This window comes from Corylus avellana, chromosome ca1 (genome assembly GCF_901000735.1).
Source record: "Corylus avellana chromosome ca1, CavTom2PMs-1.0".
Taxonomy (NCBI): domain Eukaryota; kingdom Viridiplantae; phylum Streptophyta; class Magnoliopsida; order Fagales; family Betulaceae; genus Corylus; species Corylus avellana.
Genome location: NC_081541.1, coordinates 3,488,777 through 3,514,531, shown reverse-complemented (window position 1 = coordinate 3,514,531; position 25,755 = coordinate 3,488,777). Strand labels below are relative to the sequence as shown.

At 35.7% G+C, this 25,755-nt stretch overlaps 4 protein-coding genes across 7 annotated transcripts; all 4 read left to right on the top strand.

Annotated features, from left to right (window-relative positions):
- The first annotated feature begins 189 nt into the window (after positions 1 to 189).
- LOC132167499 (WAT1-related protein At5g64700-like) lies at positions 190 to 3,837 on the top strand. Its single transcript, XM_059578494.1, has 7 exons — positions 190 to 389; positions 483 to 545; positions 2,351 to 2,467; positions 2,564 to 2,795; positions 3,014 to 3,172; positions 3,266 to 3,417; positions 3,577 to 3,837. The coding sequence occupies exons 1-7, from the start codon at positions 190 to 192 to the stop codon at positions 3,740 to 3,742; spliced, it is 1,089 nt and encodes a 362-aa protein (XP_059434477.1). The 3' UTR covers positions 3,743 to 3,837.
- A 4,204-nt stretch (positions 3,838 to 8,041) lies between these two features.
- Positions 8,042 to 12,688, top strand: LOC132168135 (uncharacterized calcium-binding protein At1g02270-like). 3 transcript variants are annotated; one of them, XM_059579225.1, is made up of 10 exons: positions 8,042 to 8,765; positions 8,946 to 9,050; positions 9,211 to 9,316; positions 10,152 to 10,372; positions 10,479 to 10,555; positions 10,665 to 10,773; positions 10,881 to 11,006; positions 11,112 to 11,222; positions 11,349 to 11,456; positions 11,827 to 12,688. In XM_059579225.1, exons 1-10 carry the CDS (start codon positions 8,580 to 8,582, stop codon positions 12,061 to 12,063), a joined length of 1,386 nt encoding a protein of 461 aa, XP_059435208.1. In that variant the 5' UTR covers positions 8,042 to 8,579; the 3' UTR covers positions 12,064 to 12,688. The 3 variants fall into 3 exon arrangements, with proteins under 3 accessions (XP_059435208.1, XP_059435207.1, XP_059435209.1); XM_059579224.1 differs by having other exon boundaries at positions 11,824 to 12,688; XM_059579226.1 differs by having other exon boundaries at positions 8,750 to 8,793; positions 11,824 to 12,688.
- Positions 12,689 to 15,330: 2,642 nt separating this feature from the next.
- On the top strand, positions 15,331 to 19,560 carry LOC132165439 (NAC domain-containing protein 91-like). 2 transcript variants are annotated; one of them, XM_059576010.1, is made up of 6 exons: positions 15,331 to 15,742; positions 16,347 to 16,624; positions 17,443 to 17,748; positions 17,868 to 18,146; positions 18,344 to 18,712; positions 18,789 to 19,560. In XM_059576010.1, the coding sequence occupies exons 1-6, from the start codon at positions 15,577 to 15,579 to the stop codon at positions 19,116 to 19,118; spliced, it is 1,728 nt and encodes a 575-aa protein (XP_059431993.1). In that variant the 5' UTR covers positions 15,331 to 15,576; the 3' UTR covers positions 19,119 to 19,560. The 2 variants fall into 2 exon arrangements, with proteins under 2 accessions (XP_059431993.1, XP_059432000.1); XM_059576017.1 differs by having other exon boundaries at positions 15,332 to 15,742; positions 18,801 to 19,560.
- Positions 19,561 to 20,472: 912 nt separating this feature from the next.
- On the top strand, positions 20,473 to 21,994 carry LOC132167485 (protein NTM1-like 9). The gene is made up of 5 exons (XM_059578478.1): positions 20,473 to 20,684; positions 20,848 to 21,125; positions 21,315 to 21,473; positions 21,581 to 21,808; positions 21,896 to 21,994. The coding sequence occupies exons 1-5, from the start codon at positions 20,522 to 20,524 to the stop codon at positions 21,992 to 21,994; spliced, it is 927 nt and encodes a 308-aa protein (XP_059434461.1). The 5' UTR covers positions 20,473 to 20,521.
- The last annotated feature ends 3,761 nt before the right edge of the window (positions 21,995 to 25,755 follow it).

The following is a 25,755-nucleotide window of genomic DNA, read 5'->3' as shown; positions in this document are numbered from 1 at the left end:
CCGCCTGCATTTATTACCTTTAATTTTTTTTTTTTTCTTTTTTTGGTCTTAAAATATCTTCTGGGGAATCTGATACAAACTTCAAACTCTCACCCAACTGACTTAGAGAACCGTTTCCCGGCATCTTTTTCAGTCCATTTAATTATTCTATCAACACAGACAAACAAACAAACGCGTAGAGATCGATCGATGGCGATGGGTATGGCGAGGAAATGGTTTGCGTGGTCTCAGGTAGTGATGAGCATGCTAATGGTGCAGATTTTCGCAACCGGTCAGCAACTGCTCTCCAGGGTGATACTCTCCGAGGGGACCTTCATTTTTGCTCTCATGGCTTACCGGCACGCCGTTGCTGCCATTTGCGTCGCCCCTTTTGCTTTCTACTTCGAAAGGTACGCTGATAATATTGTATTGTGTGAATTGTGATCCATCTCTGCGTCCATTTTTGCGCTTTTTTGAATGGTGGCCTGGCGGCGTGGTTGCAGGGGTTACGCGAAGAAGCTAAGCTTGTCAGTTTGGTGCTGGCTCTTTCTTAGCGCATTAACCGGGTAAGCCAAAGGCCGGTGGATTTATATATTAAACTACAATCGGTGGATTTACACTAATTGTCCCAAATAATCAATATTTTAATATTCTCTTTTTTGTGTGAGCTCAAACTCCCTTTTAATAGGTGAAGTTAAACACGTGAAATATTTAATTTAAATAGAATAATTGACGGAATCAAGGTTCGATCACATAACCATGTTAAACTACTAGTTATTTTAAAAGCTTAAATTTATAAGAAGAGATAAATTTAATCACTTAATCAATACTTTAACATACCAAAAAAATGATAGAGAGCCATTTTTGATCCTTTTATGAGATTGATTTTGGCCGTAGAACATGTTTTATCTGTGCCTAACAACATCTAATCAGTAGTGGAGTTGGGCATTATATTCGGAGGCAGTCTACGTAGCAGTGATAGTTGTTAATTAGAACACGATATTATCAAAAAGCTGGCCGGTTGATAATTACTTTAACCGATGGGTTATTGAAGAACGGACTATGTAATGAATGAACACAGAATACATACAAGAATATAGCAAGTGCAGACAAATTTGAAGGGAGTACAGCAATGCTTCCTTTTTATGCTCATTAAATTTATGAAGATGTTCTATATTCTAACCAGTTAAATACTTTTTCTCCACAATTTTCAGTTGATTTTTAAACATGGCAAGAAGCTTTTATTATTATTATTATTATTATTTTTTTAGTGTTGTTAGGGTATTATAGTTGTTATTATAAATTTCTTATAAATTAACTATTAGTCCATATGGTACTTTTCAGATCAACTACTAAACAATTAAATTTATCTCTTAAATTTTTGAAAAACGTTAGGGATACTAACTATTTTATTAAGAGGGGTTTACTAAACTGATGTGTAGCTCATTCATTAGAGAAAAACAAAATAATTAATTAAGAGAAATGTAACGAGTACTAATGAATGAGCTACGCATCAGTTTAGTAGGAATATGATCATCTCGTTCATTTGAACTGTGTTAACATGATTCTCTCCAGTTCAAATAGAGTAATTCTAGGTGGCCTACTTTTGTCTTACTTGTATCCTACTAAGAATGATCAGGCTATTAAAATCACCATTGGACTTATGATTGATCATTATTAAAATTTGATCAAAGGGTGATTTTAATAGCCACATCATTCTTAATGGGACACAAATAGGGCACAAGTAGGCCACCTAGAATTACTCGTTTCAAATATATCCAGTTAGTTATATTGGAGGGGTATTTTTGTCTTTTCACTTTTGGAGGACAAAAATACCCTTCCAATATAACTAACTAGATATCTCAGTTAATAAAAGAGTTAGTACTCCTAACATTTCTCTAAATTTTTTTTTATTATTGTTTTTTTTACCATAAAATATTTGACTTAGTTAATGGTGGACGAAAACTGTGAGAAAGCCATCCTACATTTCAAAGGCCGCTAGTATTTGAAGCTCACGGCATACACAAATTTAATCTTATTCATATGCATGGCCCAGTCCAACTACTAACTCATGGCCTAGTCTTATACTAACAACCCAGACGAAACCTTTTACTGCCGCTCCAGACGAAATCTTTTAATTTATTGCAAAAATTGCCCTTTCTTTTTTTCTTTTATTTTTTTTGGCCTTTTTCTTAGTCGGTGGGCCAAGAAATTATTGAATCTGTTTTTTTTTTTTGGCTCGTTTCTAATTTTTTATTGGATACTGTACCAACTGTACTAGAGATACTGACTACTTTCAATTGAGAAAATGATCCTGACTTCATGAGTTTTTTTTTTTTTTTTTTTGCCCTTAATTCTTCAAAAATTACAGGATATCAGTGGCCATGGGATTGTTCTATTTTGGTCTCCGAGACACAACAGCTACATATGCTACCAACTTCCTCAACTTAATTCCAATAGTTACCTTTCTCTTCTCTGCAATCACAGGGTATATATAATTAAAAAAAAATGGACTTAATTTCACTGTCTTTAATCAAAAGCAATATTTAACTAAGTTTTTGTTTAATTTCTTAATGGTTTCTAGTGTAGAGAAACTGGGGCTGTGTACATTGGCAGGCAAATTAAAGGTACTGGGTGCAATTTTTTGCGTAGCAGGAGCACTGACCACTAGTCTGTATAAAGGAAAAGCTTTCCATCTCAATCATCATGGCCTTCACCCCAATGCTGTTTTGAAGACATCTAAGCCCCATTGGGGTCGAGGCACTTTCATGCTGGTTGGCAGTTGCTTCTCCTACGCTACCTGGTACATAGTTCAAGTATGCATCCCACTACAATTTAATTATCATATATTCTAGTGATGAAAAATGCTCGAAGATTACAGATTTTATGGAAGTGGGTGTCACGTAAACTGTTGTGCCAGTAAAATCTGTAATACTTTTATTGGCGCTCATTTTGGTGATTGATGTTTGAGTTTAGAAGAGATTTACTTTTCCTTTTAACATTCTCATATGTGTATATGTTTTTTTGTAAATAGGTTAAGTTGGTTAAAGTTTTCCCATCAAAATACTGGGCAACAATGTTAACATGTGTCATAGCATCAATGCAATCATTGGCAATAGGTTTATGCTTTGATAGACGCAAGGCTGCGTGGAGGTTAGGGTGGAATCTGCAACTAGTTACCATATTTTACTCGGTAAAACCTGCAAATGAATTTGTGTGAAGGAGTCATGTCTTTGATGCAAGCATATATATGAGTCCTTCTGTCTAATGAATTCTATTTATATAGGGAACACTAGCCACGGCTGCAACTTTCTGCTTGATTGTGTGGGTAATTACAATCAGAGGCCCCACTTATCCCCCAATGTTCAACCCTCTGGCACTGCTTTTTGTGGCATTATCAGAAGCTCTCATACTTGGTGTAGATATCAGACTTGGAACGTATGGGTCTTTTTCCTTTAGCATGAGCAAGCTATGTAACCTTAGCGACGACCCAAAAGTCATTACTTATAGTCGTTGCTAAAAATTTGGTCGCTAATGACCAAATTTCTTAGAATGCATCCTACCTGATCGATCACTTTGTTTGAATTGGTATTGCAGCTTGCTAGGCATGATTATGATTATTGTTGGGTTGTACTCCTTTTTGTACGGCAAAAAAAAGGAGATGGAAAGACTGTTTCAGACCAAAAATGATGCAGCTGAAGTAGTTGCTTCAACTACTCATGAAGAATCTGCAGTTGTGCAGTCAAGGGTGGCTGCATGCTAGAACTAGTCAATTCAGTGAGCTGTGCCTCGTCAAATTAGAGTGCTTTGTCAAGACCAGTGCAAGGATGCCAACATTTTCTACCCAATCAAAATCATCACTGCACAAATTTGACCCGGCCCATGGCTCAATTCTTACCAACTCACAAGTATTCCTTTTGTTTCTTCAACTTAACAACATATGATCAATTAAATATTTCCAAATGAATAGAAATGTCAATAGGGTTTATTCCAAATGCAAACCAAATCAAGACAGTAGATATTCATGCTTAATTTTTTACACAACCTTGACTTGCTGTCTCCAATCTTGACTGCAAAGTGCCACTTTTTATTGTTTTTGGAGAGGTACAAATGTAAATTATGCCCAAATCTTCTTTGTGATATGGAGGGGAGAAGGAAAAGGGGGAATCAGAAAGGTAAAGAAGAATTTTTCATATGAACTGATCAGAAGTCACTTCAAACATATGAAAAAACAAGCACAGATATTCAATTTAGCACATTTGTTTCAAAAGAACAACATAGACTGAGGAATGCATCTTTAATAACCCCATGAAACTCTGATGAGTTGAGAGCAATGTAGCAGTAAACTAACTCTTCCATATCATTCCAATCACAAACACCCACATCCTGAATCATCTCTAAAATCGATTCCCTCATATCTGTAAATGGATCTGCAGAGTACTTAACTGCGCAGATACTACCTGCAAAAACACCATAAACGTCATCAGGCAAGCTAGCTGAAAAGCTAATTCTGTTATTCCACTTCTGTGGATTTCTCTTCTTTTGCTTCTGGTTGAGCTCCTCCCCGGCATTCATGGCTCCTACAAAACAACGTTAATGCACCAAAAAAGAAGACAGAATGTATGAATCTGATAAGCGCCAGGACAGGACGGCATAGCTAGGTTTCCATGTTTGAAGTAATGTCAAACTAATAAGCGATTATAAGCCATGAATGCAGCCCTGCTTCCTGCAAGTGTACGTGGGTGCCATATGAAATTTCACGTGAAGGTGTTAAAAGGACTCAAATGCTTCATTTATGGATCACTAGCTCCTTAGAAATCAACTCATAAGCAATGGGATTCTCTGCATTTCAAATAAAATATATAGTATTTATTTCATGTTCAAAATTTAAAATTATCGTACATGGATCCTCTCCCATTTAATAGGAGTATGTAGGAGTCACCACTAATAAATAAATTTCAATTGAACAATGTAGGAGTACTCATGTGACAGCGTCCATTAGTCATTGTTAAAAAAATAAATTCAATAACTGATGGGTACTGTCACATTAACCCAATAAAATAGTGTATTTAACATTTCTCATTTCAATTCTCTTAGCTTAGGCAGCAACTGTGGTATTTCAAATTGTGCAATAGAAAAAAATAATGGTGGTCTTGATGACAACATTTCTAACGTCTATACAGTGCCTTAACGACTGCTATTAAGTTGTTTTGATACTATTAGTAAAGTTACAATTAGAGCTTCCTAATTTTACTTAATAAAAAATTAATGTATGATTTTATATTCATGGACATTTTTATAATTTACCCACTATGAGACTACATTTTTGCCTTTTTGGGATTTGTCTAAAAGTAAAGTCATTTTTAAAACGATTATTTGTTAATAAAAATAACATCGTAAAATAATATAATGTAGAAAAAGTTAGTTGATGAGTTGCAACCCCAACGGCCATCGGTTTTTGGTTGGTCGATTTCAGAATCTCAGGTTAACTCACAAGTCACACCGACTTTTCTAAGTTCTAACTAGAACGTGAAACCTACACCGCTACACCTGTCGTTTTGGTAGTTTTGGGAGGCTTTTGTTAGGTGAAGAGTCAAATCAAGCAGCTCTCTTCTTTTTTCTTTTCTTTTCTTTTTTTTTTTTCATTATAGTTTTAAATAGAACAAAAATTAGGGGATTTCTTTATGAGTCTATTAATTTGACATTTAACCTTAAAATATGTGATTCTAGCGTACATGTAATAATAATATATTTTATTAATCATGTTATAAATGAATGTCTCAATGGAACTAAATTAACTAATTGAGGGACTTGATATATATATATATATATATATATATATATATAGGGGAATTTTCTTATTAATTCATTAAAAAAAAAAATCAAGAGTATAAAGTTCTTACATCAGAAAGCATAAAATTCTAATAAATTATAATCAAAGCTATTAGGTTACAACGTTATAGACACAAACATAAAAATCTTACAATCAAGTTCTATCTATGACTTCAACATTCGCTAACTCATGTCCAAACTTAAATTCTATAACAGAACTGCTTCATGCAGACTCAATCTAATACATAGGTAGCCTATATTCATAACTTTTATTTTCTCAGCCATGAGAGTAAAACTCTCACACCGAAACTAATTTTCCTCGAACCAAAGGCCATGATAAAAATCTCCACCTCAAAGATCGCTCATGAAAGTAGATCTAAGAAGAAGTCAAACTCTTATTAAAAAAAAAAAAAAAACAACAACAACAACAATAAAAACACAATAAAAAAGCCAGCAAACAGCTACAACAGCCGAGTGCAAGGGAGGCGAAGTGCATTGGCTAGTGCATGGTGGACAAGATGGAGCTGTTTTGCGCCAATTGGCAGTTGAGGAGCCGGGGAGCACGGTGGGCCGGTGCGTGGCTGAGCAAAACCAATTGAGAAGACTAAATCTAAATTTGAAAAGCTAAGTCTAAAGTCCAACCAATTCCGAAGAGGCGAAGAGCGGCGCAACATAAGCAAAGGGATAGTAAAGGGGAGGGACTTGATATTAAACAAAAACAAAAAAAGAAAAAAAGAAAAGAAAAAAAAAGAGCAAAATTACAAAAATTGGAGTGTCACTTGCACGTATTATATTGTATCCATTGGTTCATTTTATATTAAAAAATAATAATAAAAAAAAAAAAAAAAGAATAAAGGCAATGAACATGATTAAATATTAGAATTGGACGTGTCTTCAACAACCTGCTTGGGTTTATTCTCTCTTGTTCTTTTCGGCCTTTACAAAACCTGCATCAATAGCCCCAGATGTTCCTTTGTCTCTTGGCTCTCAGGCCCCACGACCCCTTTATCAATTAAATTAACAAGAAACCAAATCTTATTTATCTGTTTGATTATTATTTTCAGCAAAATTACTGTCGTCCAATTGTTACTTGTTATGAAAATTGAGTACCAAGTTTTTTTATAATCTAACGTGAATGCTCATTACATCAGTTTCAAAATAATTAAATTCACATCAGTCAATTATGTCATGTAAGCGACAGCATCCGCTTAAATTAGACGCGAAATAAAACCATTTGCTATAAAAAGTAGGGGGGGGATTGTGGTGTCATTAGAATTTGAAACGGCTGAAATTACAGGTTGCAGTTGGAATTTGGATTGGTGTTAGAAAGCAACCCCGCACGTCTCATTAGCCACTCATTGCTCATTTTGGATCTTGTTCTTCAATTTAATTATCTGGTCCTCCCTAAATCCTCTCCCAGGAATATGATTCCTTTATATATATCTTTATCAGTTTATTATAGTTTCTACACAGCAGAATTAAGGAAAGAAAACATTATGAAGAAAAAAGGAAAGAAAACATGTGGCCGGTTGGTTGATGTCGGCACCAGATTGGTTGAGATTTGAAGAGGTGCAAATTAATACTGAGCGTCACCTATCACGACTTCTGTGGAATGCGAAAAGGCTCCTCCTTTTAACTTCACAAATCACATAAATCACGTGTTTTCTAACTTTTCTTCTTTGTGGTCTTCCATCTTCCATCTCTTGATGGCTTAATAGGGCAACCCTTTTGGTCCTCCCTCACTCATGCAGTCAAATTTCACAGATTTTTGTTCTTGATCGATTTTTCTTTGGCCATTTAAATTGGTTCAGTTACTATATATATATATACGTTGTTACATTCAATTCTTACCACGGAAAGCAATTAAGCGAATCCATAGGATAAACTAAAATTTGAAAGATATCCCCATAAAGAACCAAGAATGGAATCAGGAACAAGGGAATAACCGGAAAGATATATATCCCAATAAGGTTTCTGAACTGGGAAATTATTCTCTTTTTAGCATACCAAGCACACAGCAAAACGGAAACCGCTAGTGGGATCAGAATGATCAAGAGGCAAAAGCTGACAATGATCACTTAGGGAGGCAACACCATCACCTCCACCTCTCTTTTAACTTTCGGCGGAGAAAAAGAGAACAAATTCTGTGGGTCCCTTCCCATTGCCAACCCTCCCTACTTAAGATCCTCCCCACCTCACACTTAAACAAATACAAAATAGATGCTAGATTTTGTGTATAAAGCCAGAAGGTCTGCGCGTTAGTTAGAAAGCAAAGCACAGAAAGAAAGAAAGAGAAAAAAAGAAAGGGAAAGATCTGTGAATAATGAATATGGTCAAAATAGCAAAGCGCAAATGATGCGCCCTTGCATCCTTCTATCTTTTTTTCTACATTTTTGAGCATCAGAAGACGCCAACTGTACCCTATATATACACGAAGTAGCAGACACCACGTAAGACATAGGACAACAAATCTGAGGTTGTACTTTCTCTAAGCCCGCGAGGCAAACATCCCCAAAAATTGCTGTCTCAACAGCCATTCCCCATTGCCCATTTCCCTTTTTTGTCTAAAAACTCATAACCAAAACAAAAGAACATAAAAGAAAACGGCCGGCTCTGTTTCTGTTCCATCCGAAACCAGAAGAATCATCGTTTGCAGACCTAACCCATTGTTTTGTTTGATAAAGGAACCAGAAAAGTCTTCAACTTTTTGGATTTTTCTTTGGTGGGGGTGTGTGGGTTTGAAGCGGTTTTGTTTGTGTATTCTATCTATGTGTGTATATATTGGCGAGGGAGGGATGAGAAAGGAGAGGAGGGTCAATAAGATGAAGGGAAGGATATCAAGGATTGGGAGCTATGCAATAGCATCTTCTGTAAGGGACCACCCTCAACAGCCTTGCATTACCTGCACCACGTTCAACATCCTTGCCCCCATCTACAAGCGCCTCAACCATGAGGTACCCTTTTGCCATTTCCATACGTGGAGTGAGTTTTCTCTGTTTGATTTTATTTTCAACCACTTTTCCTGGGTAATAGTAGTTTCGTTTTGAATGTTTGTTTCTATGATTTATTTGATTTGGAATTTTTTTTTTTTTTTTTTTTTTTTGTGTTTTCTTTTTGTGGGGGGGTGGAAGCAGGATCCGAGTTGCCGTGAAAGTGATTATAGAACATATTGGCTGGCCAGGAATCATAGCATATTGGATTGGTTGTTGTATGAGAGATCTTCCATCATTTGTCTTCAGGTTTGCATTTGCTTAACACCCACTTCTATTTTTTTATATTGATTTTCTATGTGATGGATTTAAATGAAAGAGTTTACAAGGTTCTTTAATGGCATTTGCTAGTTTGGTGGATTATATATTTATATGATAAACCTTTCTTTTGGTGGGTGGGTTTGTACAGGAGTTGTGGGTTGGAAATGAAGAACTTGTTAATTTGTATGAGAAGGGATTTGGCGATGCCGGATATCTTACTTTTAAGCTTGGACGGACAAACAACCGTGGTGATGGTATGCTCTTTGATTTCGAATTTGGATTTATCTAGGTGCTAGCGGGTCTTGGTTTAATTTGTTTTCCCACACAAACAAATTATTGGAAGACTTCCCCGTATACCATTTATGAACACTATTTAGATTGTAGAAAACCAATAGAAATTGAACTTGATCAGGCTTGGTTTGGATGTAAAAGTTTCAAATATGGTATTCCAACTAACATTTTGAAATTTCTGTTTAGATTCTGTGACTCATCATCAATCCCTAATGGTCTGGTTTGGTGGATTTGGGAAAAGTTGGAAGGAAACATTCGACTTTACAGAAGTTGGGATAAAGAGGAAATGAATTAACATTGTCAATTTAAGGGGAAAAAACGTTTTGTTGTAGTTAGGAAAATGTACTTCCCTATTTCTATTGATGTTCCAAATTTTTGCAGCTTGCTTTCTAAAACTTTTGATAATTTGTCAGCATAATTGAAGAAACCAGGGTTAAAAATAATGACTTTGTAAGGGGAAGAGAGGATGAGTTTGACCAACCATACAGCTTCCTCGTTGGAGGTTGTTTGGGTAGGCTTTTTATCAGACTTATCAGTATCATGGCTTTTTCTAATCTTTACTTATTTTATGTGATTGTCTTCAGTACCCTGTACGAGTATCTATCTAATGTCAGCTATAAGTTAAAATTGCTAAAGAGAGGGAGAGGGTAACGCTATGCATTTGTTATATAAATCTAACTGGTGAACAGACCACCTAATGTTCTAGCTTGGGGTATGTGATATGCTGTTGCTTCCTCCTTTTTACCTGAGTTTTATGCATTCATGCAAACTTAAAGGTGTTTTGATTGGAGTCTACAGGTCTGCTGACTGCGGTGCGTAAAGACTATTTTAAAGTACTTAACCATCGAGAGTTGCATTTCAATGATTGTGGAGACCGTGTGGCTCAGTTGTTACATGTTGAACTAAATCCCCCATTCTCACAATGCCGAAACAATGATATCCGCCAAGAAATTCTCATTGTGAATACCCACTTGTTATTTCCTCATGATTCAAGTCTTTGTCTCGTTCGATTGCAGCAGGTAAGTTCATTTTCCATTTCATAACCTGCAGTGCTAGTATTTCATTTTAGTAATTATCCATGATGTTGTCTCACCTTGACCAAATCTTATACACCCCTTGTTATAGGTGTACAAAATCCTACAATACGTGGAATCGTATCAGAAAGAGAACAAGCTTAATCCGATGCCTGTCATGCTCTGTGGGTGAGTTTACAGTTACCTTCCATTTGGACAGGTTTATATTACTCTGTTGTTTCCGTTGTCCAACTATACTCAAAGGTGAGAATCATCTTGCAATTCCCGCTTTCTGTAGTGACTGGAATGGAAGCAAACGTGGACATGTTTACAAGTTCCTTCGATCCCAAGGATTTGTGTCATCATATGATACTGCTCATCAGTACGCCGATGCAGATGCACACAAGGTCAATCTTTAACTTACACCAAGAATTTCGCTTCCTTATGCCAGAAGATCTGGCCAGTGCTTGTTTTTGTTTTTTAAACTCATCATCTCTATCATATTTGAATGCAGTGGGTTAGCCACCGAAATCATCGGGGAAACATATGTGGGGTTGATTTCATATGGCTTCTTAATCCTGATAGATATCGGAAACTACTAAAAACAAGTTGGAGCGATGCAGTATTTGGCATGTTCAAGGTCAGCTATTTCATTTTTCAACCTTGGACTTAAGTTATGTATTGTTGTAGTACTTTCTCGGATCTGTCCTGCATTCTGTCTGACGTTAGAACTTCCAATTTTCAGTATCTACTACGGAAAGCATCACTGACAGAAAATGATGCATTTGCCTTTCTGAAGGCAGACAACCACGGTGATTACATTACCTACTCAGGTTTCTGTGAAGCACTTAGACAGGTATGGACCAGGGATTGTGATTAACTTTTCATTTTTATTTTATTTTATTTTTTCTGGTTTCTGAGCAGGATGGACATTTGTTTCGGAGAGTAAATTTCTCTTCCACTGTTTTGTCATTTTCTGCAGCTTAATTTAATTGGCCATTGCAATGGACTTAGTGTTGAAGAGACAAAGGATTTGTGGTTTCAAGCAGACATAGATGGAAATGGTGTTGTTGATTATTCAGAGTTTCAGGTAAGTGGAAGTCTGTCTTTGCTCTTATCTATATGTAGCTTCAGGGCATTCAAACAATGTAATTCATTATTTTGGTGGTAAAATTTGTTGTAAGGTTTAGCACCGGCAGCACTTTGGGTTTTTAAACTTTACATGTGAACAAGATAATTTTGCTTGCTTATGTCATTACTGTTTGTGTCATTGGATCAGATAGTTCAGTTCTTATGCCAATACTATATGTAAAAATAGATATATAGCCGTTGTCAAAAAAATGTCTCCTGCCATTATATGGTGTCACGACATAGTCACTTACACCGATCTCAAACTCATTATACTTTTTTTCTTCTTATGTCAAATTTATGACGTTTATATTGCAAATATGGCACAGCAGCAGCGAATTTGGAACCCTACAGGGTCAGAGCAAAGAGATGAAAATAGCAATGAGCGAGGTGGTGGTTCAAAGGGTATTCAGGAACAAACCATTGGTTTTAGTGTAAAAAATGCCGTGTTCTTCCCTCCTGAAGTGGAGAAAGGAAGGTGGCCCGAAGACTTTTCTCTTTCCGATCATGCACGACTTACTGTGGTCTTCTCTCCAATAAGAATGCCATGCTCTCAGTCGATATCCTGACCAACCCTAGGCGCCAGAAGTTAGATAATAAGACTTGTCCAGAAAGAATCCAAAAGAGGATAGGAAAAGTTTGGGGCTATGGATAGATGGTTCCTGAAATGGATGCACAAACAACCATTGGAGGTCCTTGGCAAAGAGATCTTTAACTTTTTATTTGATGGAGTCATGATAGATGATTCCTGCACCATTATCGGTCGGACGCATTAAACACATTACTTACACTCTTCAAGTGGGAAATGCCAGCACCAGTAAACTCTTAAGCACGAGTTGCTGACCTATCCCATTCATATACTTCGAGAACCCTCTGCTCTGCAGTTGATAAAATGGGACTAGCATTCTGCACTTCTCTGTTCCATTCTGCCTTCAACTGTATCTTCCCCTTAATTGGGGAAACACGAAAAAGGAAAGAAACTAAGATAAGAGAGACCAGGTTAAGACTGGTATACTTGTGGATATGTGAAGTCTGGTAAGCACTAACTTTTTGTAGCATGATGAGAAACATTTTGCAGCTTCTTGTATTTGTACTCCATTCAAGAAAAGTATACAGAATTATCTTGTAACACGATTCCAGTCTGCCACAACAGATATGATATACTGAATAGAAGAGTTACAAATTGAACTTGTACATTGTGTGTCAAGACAGTTTAAACCTAGATTCTGATATGATTTACTTTTGCAAGTTTGGGAATGATATCTTTTGCGAAGTATGAAAAAACCCATTAAAAGCAGATAGTGTTAGTTGAAATCTATATAATTATCCCAATAGTTGTTTCTAGAATCTACACCATGTAAAGACATTAGGCAGAAAACAAAACCCTTTGAAATGCTGGTATTAGTCAGAACTCCATGGCTTATTCTGATCATGTTGCTTTCAATGCCAAAAGGTAAATAGGCAACTGTAAGTTTTGGATTTTGAACTCTTTCTTCTCAGTGAAGTAAAGAGCTTATGCTAGCAGATTACAGCCTGATGTGAGTTGCTTTATCGATCAGCTCAAGTATGTTGAAAGAAACCATCACTGCAGAAGGAAATAGCAGTAAAAAGCTTGTGATTATACTAGTTAAACAGCTTAATTTTTACAAAGCTAATACAGGGAAAGTTCATTTTTTCAACACTAATATAATAATATGACTTGTTTAAAGTAACAAAGTTCAAATAGTTATTTTTGTGTGTCAACCGAGGGGAGAAAAGAATAATCAACTTGATAATTCCATACTGCAAACTGCCACTTTCAGTGGCCCACAGTATAATCACCCTTTTCAAATGGATGATATATAGAGGTAAAGTTCTCTTTCGAGATTTGAAAGTGAGTGACGACAAATAATGGTTGGACTCACATTATTGTGGCTAAGGATATGATCCGATGAGGTGATCGATACAAAGCCCACTAAAGTGAACACCCATTGGCTTCATCATCAGAGGAAACCATTAATTTATGATTTAAGGAAGCAAATATGACATCTTCGTAAATGCTTGAGATGGGGTCTCCTAGCGGTTTATCTTTTCGTTTTTCTCTTTCAAAAAGATTACAAAAGAGGCCCAAAGTAGGGTAGACAAAAGCAGAAAAAAAAAATGTGGAAAAGGACTCCCCTAGGGTTCCACTAATACTCCTCTAACTGAAGCTTTAGAGAGACAGAACCAGTCCCACTTGTTGTCCTCCTGTACCTGTGTATACTATGAAAGAGATTCTTACTCCATTGTTTTAAATACAAAGAAATTGCTTTTCCACACCACTTTCTTTGTGTTCACACTATTTGGAAAAGATGAAAACGATGTTCACCAATGGGGGAGCAGAACAGTACCAGTGCCAACACAGTTCAGAAGGGAATATGAGGGAAGAGAAGGTGCAAAGATGGAACATAAACATGAATTTTGGGACTGAAATAAAATAAAAATTTGAAACAAAAGTTTATGAAAACTTGCAAGAGAAGTCATTAATTGCTGTTGAAGGATGGTTTTCAAAAGAAAAGATTAAAATATATATATATATATTTAAAAACAGTATACTGTTCATAGAGCGTGAGTACTGTTCACTCACTCGTACCGTTGAATGACGGTTTTAGTTATCGGATATATTTGTATCATACCAAAATTGATACCTTTTGTTGCTTCTCAAAGAGTCATTTCATGACTTGGATCAAATTTTACAAATACTATATATTGCCATATAAACCTATTATAAATTATTCCGAACGCTTTTAATACTCTGTCGATATGAGTAATGCTATTATTGTCATTTGACTAGAGTTATTTTGTTGGCTTTACAATTTAGATTTAAAAATTTTAAATGAAGAGAGAAGATAATCACCAAATAAAAACATATATATTAGTATAAATTATAATCAAAAAATTCATAAAAAATTCTGATATAGTTTTTTATGACTATCACCGTAATGTCATAATATTCTCAACCTTTTTTCTTACCAATTTTTAATCAGCTAAAAGACAAAAAGGGAGTAGCATAATAAAGAATCTTTTACCACATATTATGTTGTCATAACGGGAGTTTGTAAATAATACGCACTTTAATAAAGTAATATATTTGAATGGGTCAAAAGAAATATTTTAAAAATGGATTCTAAGTTTTAAATAACGTGAATTTATTATTATTATTTTTTTTTATAATGTAGGAGAATTTTATTTAAATTAGTTGTATGTTGCATTCATTATCGTTAATCAAATTTTTACAGGTAATTAATCTCACCTGTCAGAACCAGTTATCAGATAACTTAAAAACATTCACGAGTAACGTGAATTTATATATAAGAGTAATATGAAAGGTTAAATGAATTTTTTTAAAAAAAATCAGAAAATTTTATTTATTTTGAGACAGTTCAAAAAAGAACATGCATAATCGAAAAAAAAAGAAAGAAAAAAATACATGAAAGGTAATTATAAAATTGTTAAAATAAAAGTTCAGCAAATAAACAAAAAAGAGAAAGAGATATTAAAAAAAAAAAAAAACGCGCGCGGAAATTGGGAGCGAGGTTCCTGGCAGTTCTCTTTTTCAAAAAGTCTCACACGTTTAAATGCGCGCGGACCCACTTCCCTTGCCCACGTCAAATGTTACGTGTCGATAATTCATTGGGTGGACAGCACAGCCCCAATTCAAGCATGATTTTGGACGAAGCGTGCATTTCCCCACTCTACCCCTTCCACTCGCTATGCACAGTCCGTACTCTACAACGACGGCAGTACCGTAATTATAACAGAAGAACGAGGCTAAACACCCCCACGCGGTATATACGATGATGTCGAACGCGTTTTGTTGTATAAAACAGACAAGCCGGAGCCACCATTTCACTCTGCTCTCTCTCTTTCCACTCCCTTTCTTTCTTCGGATGCTTAACCCGAAAAACCCACATCGAATTTTGAAGAATCTCCTCTGATTTTCTGATACCCTATTCGCTTTTCTTTTCTTTGCTTTATATAGGGTTTTATCAAAAAGGTCTCGCTCTCTCTCTCTATCTCTCTCTCTCTCTCTCTCTCTCTATTGCTATTAGGCTGTGTCTGTGATGGCTATGTTGTCGTTGGAATCTCTGCCGCTGGGGTTCAGATTCAGGCCGAAGGACGAGGAGTTGATCGACTACTATCTGAGGTCGAAGATCAACGGGGATGGAAAGGACGTTTCGGTTATTCGGGAAATTGATGTTTGCAAATGCGAGCCATGGGATTTGCCTGGTGCGATTATTGTTCTTTGTTGTTCTGATCGAAAACCCAAGTTCATTTTTTTTTTTTTTTTTAAATGTTTTGTACTTTTTTCTGTTTTGGGTTGGCACAGAAAATTGGGAATTTTTGTTTTGTTTGGCTCAATTTGGCTGTTTGTGTTTTGCAGTAGTCTTCTAGATTTTGGTACGTTGTTTGAATGTTATAATTTTCCTTGAGAGTGAGAAGATCATTGTTGTCTTTGTATGTGTTGAATTTCATTTTGAAACAATCTGATACATTGAATTGGTGAGGGAATTTGAGATTAATAAATCATTTAGGAGTTACTTCATCTGCCCATTTGTTTTTCTTATTTTTAGACGTTGAATTTGTAAAATTTAGTGTTTTTACTTAATTAATGTGTAATGTTAGTTCAATCTTGTATTCGTATTTTCCCGTTTTCACTAACTTTGATGAACAAATTTAATCATTGAGATGTAATTCGTAATTTTTTGGAATATTAAAGTGCTATATAACACTAATGATGCTATTAATTCGTTGTTTAAGCAGGAACGTAAATGTTCTCATTTGATTTTCTCATTTTGGGCCTTAAATTTGGTGCTCATTTCCTTTGGTGCAGATTTATCTGCCATACGGTCAACCGATCCGGAGTGGTTCTTCTTCTGTCCACAGGACCGAAAGTACCCGAATGGAAGTCGATTGAATAGGGCAACCATTGCTGGGTACTGGAAGGCAACTGGTAAGGATCGGCAGATCAAGTCTGGAGCAAGCTTGATTGGAATGAAGAAGACGTTGGTCTTCTATAGAGGGCGTGCTCCTAAGGGCAAAAGGACCAATTGGGTAATGCACGAGTACCGCACTACCCTGAAGGAGCTGAATGGCACTAACCCTGGTCAGGTTGGTTGTTCTCTCACCGAATTGATTTTTCTGTTTAGTTTGTGTAATGAGTCGGTTTCTCATATTGAATTGAGATTTCTTCTTAAGTAAATGTGTAGATGAATTTTGTTGAGTTGTTCTTGTGTTGATCTAAAGTCATGTAGCTTTTTAGTGGATTAAGGACACTAATGTGAGATTTTGTCTTTACTTTAAAACAGGACTACTGGATTAGCCAGGATTGTGGAATCTATTGAATTTGTTAATTTCTAGTGAGCGTTAACTTCACCTGTGAATTATGGATTTCTTAATTTTTTTTAATTGGTGATTTAAGTGAATTTTTCTTACTTTTAAAGACGAAGGGTGTTGGTCTGTATGTCTGATAAAAATTGACTGAGAGTTTTGTTCTTCTTATAATCTCAGAGTATGCAATTACTTGGGTAACTTCGATAAGTCACCAAACCTTTAAATAGTTAATTGAAGGGATGACTGTTACTTGGTATCTAGATTTCATGTATTGACTAAGCAAATGACAAATAAGAAGCATGGACTGGTGTTTGTTCCTTTATCCGTTTCTTTTTTTCTTTTCTTTTATTCTTAATTTTGTGGAGGATCCTTTTCAATAAAATTTAAGTAGATGCCTTTTCTTTTTAGTCAGCTTTAGAAATGTTGCTATACACCATGGCTCTATAGATCAACCTCCTTCATTTTATCGCCATGAGTTTTTATGTTTTCTGGTGTACATTCGCATTTTAGTAAAAATGCCATGCACCATTTTTAACTAGTGCTCAGACAATGATGTTACATTATCCAAACTCATTATGTTCATATAATTTATGCAGAGTGCCTTTGTCCTCTGTCGCCTCTTCAAGAAACAAGATGAGACTATCGAAGGTTCAAGCTGTGGTGAACCTTATCCCGCTGATTCATCACCTACCACAGCCAAATCTTCTCCTGAAGTTGCACAGCCTGAGCTAGCACTGGATCCAATATCTCTATCATTGGGAGGGCAAGCTGAAAATTGTCCCACGAGTATTGATGTTTGTCCTGCTGAAAGTTCTGATGGAACTACATCTGAAACGCCTGTCCATTGTAACTGGAACAGCCATGGTGCAGAAAATGGAGTGGCAGAGTTACCAACGCCTGAGGTGAGAAGGAAACTTAGTAACTGAGTTGCAGTTTACAGTAACTTGCATGTTTTTGTGGAAATGAGACATGCAGGTAACAAATAATTATTTATGTTGTTTTCTCATGTTTTGTACATCAGCATGATATGCGGCTGGAGGAAGGCTTGAACATGTTCTTTGAATCGCCAATGGAGCCACCATATGGCAAAATTTTCTCCCCAATACACTCACAGATGCAGTCAGAGCTAGGATCTTCCGGCATGTATCTCCCTATGCCCAATGACAATGAACCAGATTTCAATATGGCTGAGTTCCTGGATTCAATTCTTTGTAATCCAGATGAGAACCTGAGGAACGTGGTGTCTGTTAAGGACAATGGATCATACAGCGGGTTAGATGCAGAAGGGATCAATGCATGTGTAAGTGGAACCTTTCAAGATACTATTTCTTAATTGGTCTTGCAAGTTTTCCACCATAGTTTGGGTAGTGTTGAATTGCTGCTGGAATTCCATGAGTTGCTGTGATCCTTTTTGGATAAATTTGTATTCCATGTGGTGTATTTGTGTTTTATTTTTAACTAAACTGGTCTCTATCGTGTTTTTCTTGTGTTCAACAGTCTGAGCTTGAAGGTTCTGTTCAAGTTCGTCATCAGTCTGAAGAGGTTGTATTACAAAGTAAATCTTACAAGTTGGAAGATTTCACATCTGGTGGACAAACCTATAATTGTAGTCTCAAGGAATCAAGCGATCATGTCACTGCAGTTGCAAGTGGTGAGGTTAGAACAGGAATCAGGATAAGGACTCGCCAACCACAAAATCTACCATTCATTGAGGGTGTGTCACAGGATTTTGTAGCACAGGGCACTGCTCCGCGAAGATTGCGATTGCAGCGTAAATTTCAAGTGCTGCCAGTTCACTGCAGCCCAATGTCAGCAGATTGGAGCGGTGGACCAGAAGGCCAAGAATCAAAACCAATTACTACAGAGGTGAGAAGTTTGTTCTGTGAAGCTAGTGTTTAAATTCTGCGTATGCATTTGCATGGATTGTGAAGTTCATTAAAAGGCTGATGTGCAGGAGGGTGAAGTATCAGAAAAGCATGTTTGTGCAGGTGGTCCTAGTCCTGCTGCTGCTAATACTGCTTTGAGTGAACCGCGAAGCATCATTTCTGATTCCGATGAAAACAGTAAAATCTCTGAAGATCCAAGTACCGGTATGAAGCCAAACTTGAGGTCTAAAGGCGACATTTTGACCGGCATTAATGTCCCCTCTGTGTTTCCAAAAGCTGCTTCTCTTCGTCGCAAGAGCGGGTCACTTGCTTTTGTGTTCAGGGCAGTGGTGGTTGTAGTCTTGTTCGTAATCTTTGCTGGCGCATTGAGATGTCTTACATTGTGAGGCTACTTGGAGACCATTTTGTGAATATAGTTGGTCGGGTCCCAATAGGTTTTTTCTTTTTGGTGGTGGGGTCACTAGTTAGGCTTATCGGGAGAGATTTGTTAGGTTAGTCAATAGTAGTGTAGTTATGTAGTGATATTTATCCCCTGCCACCACCCAAAAAAAAAAAAGAAAAAAAAAAAAAGAGAAAGATAAAAAGAAAAAAAAAATTGAAGCAATATATGCTTTTGGACTACTTCTGTTTTATGTATAAAGCTTTCACTTTTTGCGGCTTTTTTGTAGTATTTGAAATAAAGTTTAGTTGCATAGAGCTATACAGAAAATTATTTGGTTTTCTGATGCAGATGTGCTTTGAAATGTAAAAGTGGTGCTGTGTAAACTAGTGGTTTTTTTATCAGTGTAGAAATGAGTTATCATCTCCAACTATGGGATGGTTACAGATTGTTGGATGGTCCATGTACATGGTCAGACATTGTATCCACTGAGGAAGTGTGTTTTTTGATGGGGTGTGTGAGTTTCGACAGCAAGAACTTGTGAATACATAAATGTCAGCGAGAAAGTCGAGTTGGCATTATGTGCGGTGCAGATACATGGGAGTCGAGACATGTTGAGGTTGAAGATGCCAAAAATTAGGGGAGTTGGGTTTATAATTTGGTAATTATGGCCATGATAGAATCAAACTGTGTTTTTAAATTCAAATTATTCATATGATAACTTTGAATAAAAATAAATAAATAAATAAATAAAAAGAAGATAGAGGAAAGGAGTATTGAAAATGGGGAGAGATGGCGGAGTGATTGTAATGTGCAGTTGAGATAAAACTGTTTGTTTGATGATCAAACCTCATAATCCACAAGTCATCATAATAAAAAGGCTGAGATAAATTAAAATGCTAAATTATTAAGAAATTACAAAAACCTTGGTATATTCTTCCATCAAATTCTTGTTTGGGCTTTTTCAAACCCACACAACCTACTTATTATAAGGATATAAATATCAAGGGTCCCACTTAAACAGTTCACTACGTGGCATACGATCTTCACCAATCCAATCTGGTATCCTCCTAGTTTTATGTTTTGAGCTTCACGCGCCTGTAGTGGAACTTTGGGCAAATGGTCAAGGTTAACTTGCTTTTGACCAATGTTTCATCACACTGGCCCCCACCCTTCCCAAGGTTGATTATGCCGTCCATTGACTAGGCGACGACGCTCGACTTGATAGTGATTTTAAGGTAAAATTGAAAAAGATAAACCTTATACTTGGAGGTCAAGTTTAGGATATACAGTGAAAAGTTGTTTAGGGTTAATATATTTGGGTCAAGTTTAGGATACACAGTGAAAACTTAGACTTGGAGGTCAAGTTGCTTGCTCGCCCTCCCTCTTCCACTGCTCTCTCCGTGTGTGATGGGCGTGTTGTGTTCGAATCTCCCACGGGGGTTCAGGTTCAGTCCGACGGACGAGGAAATCATCGACTACTACTTGAGGCCAAAGATCGCTGACAAAGACGAACAACTTTACTTCATTCCCGAAGTTCATTTCTTCAAATGGGAGCCCTGTGAGTTGCCAGGTGATCACTTTACCAATCCCTAGCTTCCTTGACTTTTTCTGGGCTTCAATTGATTTCCTTATTGTTTTCTTAACATGTAAATTATGTAATGCACGTACACATGTGATTTCTCAATTGGGTCGTCAAAAATTTGTTGTGCTTAGTCTGGTTTGTTTAAGTGTAGATTTATCGGGCATAGAGACAAATGATCCAGAGTGGTTCTTCTTCTCGCCACAGGACCTGAAGCACCCGAATGGGAGTCGATTGAACAGGGCAACCAGAGGTGGGTACTGGAAAGTGACTGGTAAGGATCAAGAAATCTTGTCCGGAGAGAGCTTGATTGGAATGAAAAAGATACTGGTTTTCCATGAAGGGCGTACTCCAAACGGGAAAAAAACTGAGTGGGTCATGCATGAGTACCACGCAACCCTGAAGGATGGCACCGATCCCGATGGCGATCAGGTGGGGTTTCTATTTCATCTTTTTTTTTATTATTATTATTATTGGCTTCACATTTAATTTCGTCTTGATTGCTCGGCAGAATGGCGGTTTAATTATTAACATCATTAATTTGCTGCCAAAATCATGTAAAGGGTCATCTTTGAAGAGGATTTACTCTGTTGGTGATGCTAATTAACTTAATTTATGCAGAAAACCTTTGTCCTCTGTCGTTTATTCAAGAGAACTAACAATGGTCGAAAGCGAAAGCACTCTACCGAAGCTGGACCTGCCATGTCTAAACGAAGGGCGGCTTCAGAATCTCCTCATTCTGAAAATTTTGATGGAATGCCACAAGTGATAGCTGATGAGGTGAGAAAGGAATTGGGTTTCAGGTTACTTTTTTTGTATGGAAATTACAAGTGCTGCAGTAAATTAAATTTAGTACTAATCTTGTTCATTCATGTTTCTTCCATCAGGTTGATCTGCAACCGGAGAGCAGCCTTTGGACCCCCTTAACTTCACTCTCCGATACAGCTGCCAAATCTTCTCCTGAAGAAGCAGAGTCTGAACAAACCCAGGTAGATTGGAAAATGCTCCCTGACCTGCTGGAAATCCCACTAGATTGGAACCGCAATACACCTGCCGTTCAATCATATGACAACAATTTTGATGCTTACTCTGCAGAGAATCATATGACAGATGAGGTGAGAAAGGAGTACTTGAGTTTCAGCTTAAATCAGTTGTTAAATTAATTAAATGCTAATCTTGTTCATTCATGTTTCTTTTATCAGGAAGCACCAAATATGTTGTTAGACCTGGATTGCAACCCTTCACTCCCCAATACACCTACCGTTTCAGTATTAGGAGAGGAAGCTTTTACTGTTTGGTAGTTATGTTTTTTTTTTTTCTTAAATCGGCGAGTTGTTGATATTAATTTGTTATATATATAGTTTTTTTTAAAAAAACTTTTTATATATAACAAGTTAATATCAATAACTTGCCGATTTAAGAAAAAGAAAAACACAACTACCAAACAATTACAAGCTTGGTATGATGGACAAACCTGCCAAGAGTAGCAGCAGCAGGCAGAGGATAAATCTTGAACAAGCAGTATGGTAGATTAATATTATGTTTTTTTTTAAAAAAAAAACTAGTTATATATTTTTGTTTTTAATGGGAGTGTGAAGTTTGTTTGTTTTTGTTTTGTTTTGTGTTTTTTAAGAAAGCTTGTATCTTTGGAGCATTTCATTTGTATTAAAGTTGTGGTACTTTCACCTAGTCCTGCCGTTTGTCTTTTTGTTTTGTCTGAAGTTTATTATTATTATTATTATTTTTATAAGAAAATAGAGTAATGCCAGAAGGAGGATTAGACTCTTTTTTGTATCATTTCAAATGTGATGTGTCTTTTAAAATTATCACTAACTTTTATTATTATTAAATTTTGATATATTAATGATTTTAAAAATTATGTTATATTTGAGAGGACATAAGAAGAACTATTGTTCTCCTTTTAGCATTACTCATAGAAATGGGTTACTGTATCCAACTATGAGATGGTTACAGATTGTTGGATGGTCCATGTGCATTGTCCGACATTGTATCTATCGTGGAAACTGTATGTTTTTAGATGGGGTGTGTGATAGGAGTGTACATGCAGTCGGATATTAACCGCATGCATCCATTATCCACAACTATCCGCATATGCAAATGTAAATAACGGTTTTAGGATAACAGCATCCACGTACCTTTTATATATAATATATTTTGTATATATTATATTAAATATCAAAATGATGTCGTTTTGGATTAGGTATATATTAGGTTTATATCGTTTTGGATTAAGTATATATTATGTTTTTTTTTTTTTTCATAGTTCACTCATTCACTTAGGCAAAAAGACAAAAGTAATATGAAATCAATATATTTTCAAAATATTAGGGCTTAAAAAAATTAAAACAAGTCCAAAATACTAAAAATCGACACAAACTATTTTCAAATTGCTTAAAATAAGTTGTAATAGAGACCCAAAGAAGACTCAAAAGAATAAAATAGGCTCATAACTTAAAATGCGGATAGCAAATAATAATCGCATTTAATAACCGCACGAATGCGATTAATAAAAGACATAATGCGGATGTGGATTTCTAAAAGTGATATCCACATTTTACGAATGCGGATTTACAGATATTACAAATAATTACATCTACATGTACACCCCTAATTAGACAGCAAGAACTTGCAAATATATATATAGTCTTAAAGGTTAATGCTTTTTAACATAGGAAGTTAAGAATGTGGTGTTAGAAAATTTTATGATAAAATTCTTGATGAATAACTACATGAATTGTTTTCATCTGGTGTTCGTTGTTATATTTGTAATAAGGTTCATTGTTATTTGTTATCATTAAAACACGTATTAGTTTTTAACTTGGACTATGCAATCATGATATTCACTTAGATATTATTCTATATCAAAAAAAAAAAAAATAGCATTCTTCTCAATTCTCATGCGTTACATAGGTTAATTGATAATTGTCGTGAAAATAAAATATTAATATCAAATGTCTTAAAAAAAAATGGCAATAGAATTTCAATAAAAAAAAAAAAACACTTGTTACAACTTTTGATAATAAGTACGATATAAAAAAAACATACCATAATATATGATATGATGTGCAGTCTATTAATTACAAAATATAGTTATTATTTATGTCAAATAAAATAATTGTTCGATTAGATTTTATCATTAGAATGTTAATAGATTTACTTACCAAAAAATTAATGGATGAATTACTAAAGAAATTACAAAAACTTAGGTATATTCTTCCATCAAAATTTTGTTTGGGCTTTTTCCCACATAACCTAACTATATAATATAAGTATATAAATATCAAGGGCCCCACTTAAACGGTTAACTACGTGGCATATAAGCTTCAGCCTTCAGCACTGAGAAGTAGATAGGATGGACCCATGATATGAAGGGCGGGGATCTACCCACGTTCCTTTTGAACGTCAGAGCATTCACCAATCCAATTTAGAGAATGGATGATTCTAGAATTCCCCTCGTTTTATGTTTTGAGCTTCACGCGCCAGTAGTGGTCCTTGGGCAAATGGTCAAGGTTGACTTGCTTTTGACCAATGTTTCATCACACTGGCCCCCACCCTTCCCAAGGTTTATTATGCTGCCCATTGACTTGGCGACGAGTGAGTCGGAGTGACGCTCGAGTTCCTAGTGTTTTCGCCCTTTTATTTTCATAATATGGAAATTATTAAATTAGTCATGATAGTTCAGGTTATTGTCAAATTAATCTTCATAGTTTTGATTTAGGAGCGGGTTCCTTTTTTTTTTTTTTTAATAGATAAAAAATTTCACAAAGAACCCAAGAAAATCAAAAATAAACTTAGTACTTTATTCCATAATAATATTTCATTTGTTTTAATTATATATTTTTATCTTTTTTTTTTAAAGATGTTTCATTATTAAAGGTGAACACTTAGCGGTGCTCGGCGTCTTTTCTGTAAGTTTCACCGGTCTCTGTTTGTGACGGATTGCTTTAGATATAGTTTGTAGATCTAGATTTAGATCTAGATTTAGTCTCTTCAACCTTAAGTCTAATCGTTTTTTTCAGTCAAAGCGTGTCTTCCGAACGGATATCTACAATGCCGTGCTTCTCCACTGCTGCTTATGGGGTTTTTTTTTATGTTTTTTATTGTTGTTGTTGTTGTTTTTATTTTATGGTCCTAGCCGTTGGGCTGAAGACGTGAATAATGCTTCTAGCTTTCGGGTCAAAAGGAAAATGGTTTGGGTGTGAGTTTTTTGCTCATACCTGATAAATGGCTTCCTGTGCTCTCGAAAATAGTCTTCTTTAACAAATTTGTTCTATAATCTAAAAATCGAGCTGAGATAGCAGATGTTTAACGTTATAGATTGATTTTTCATTATAAGATCTGTTATGTTTTTGATTTTTTGACATGTAATCTTTTAGATTTGGCTATGATCTTACAGAACTGTATGTTTTGTGATTGCAAGAGCTTTTATGCTCTTGATCTATAAATGAAATCATATTGATTTTTCCTTTAAAAAAGTGAACACTTTTTTTTTTTTTTTTTTTTTTTCCCATCTTGTCAATTTTAAGAATACATATTGATTAAAATGCTCTATTATTAAAAAAAAAAAAACTAGAAAAAGTTGCTGGATTTTATATTTCTATCAAAACTTCGTGAAGTGGGTAGGATGGAGGATTCTAGAACCCAAGTTTTTTTCTTTATATTTTTTTTATAAGTAGTAAGTACATCATGAATCCAAGCTAGATAATGGAAAATTCTAGAATTCAAGTTTTTTTTTTTTTTAAGTAGATCATGAATCCAAGCTTTCCAGCTTGACACTGTAGCTAGTAATGGTCAAGGCGGCTTCCTTCCCTCCGAAGTTTTATGACGGTGGTGGCCCCACAGTTTCCATGGTTGAGTACTAATGTTTTTTTAAGTTTAATAAATTTCAAGAAATTCAAAATATTAAAATCACATTAAACCACTTATGTAAATAAAGTAACATTTTGGCTTTCTTTGTTTCGACCTAAAATATTTTTAGGGAAATTATTCTATAAGAAAATATTTTATGAAAAAACCATTTTCTAGCATTTGGCGCGTGCAT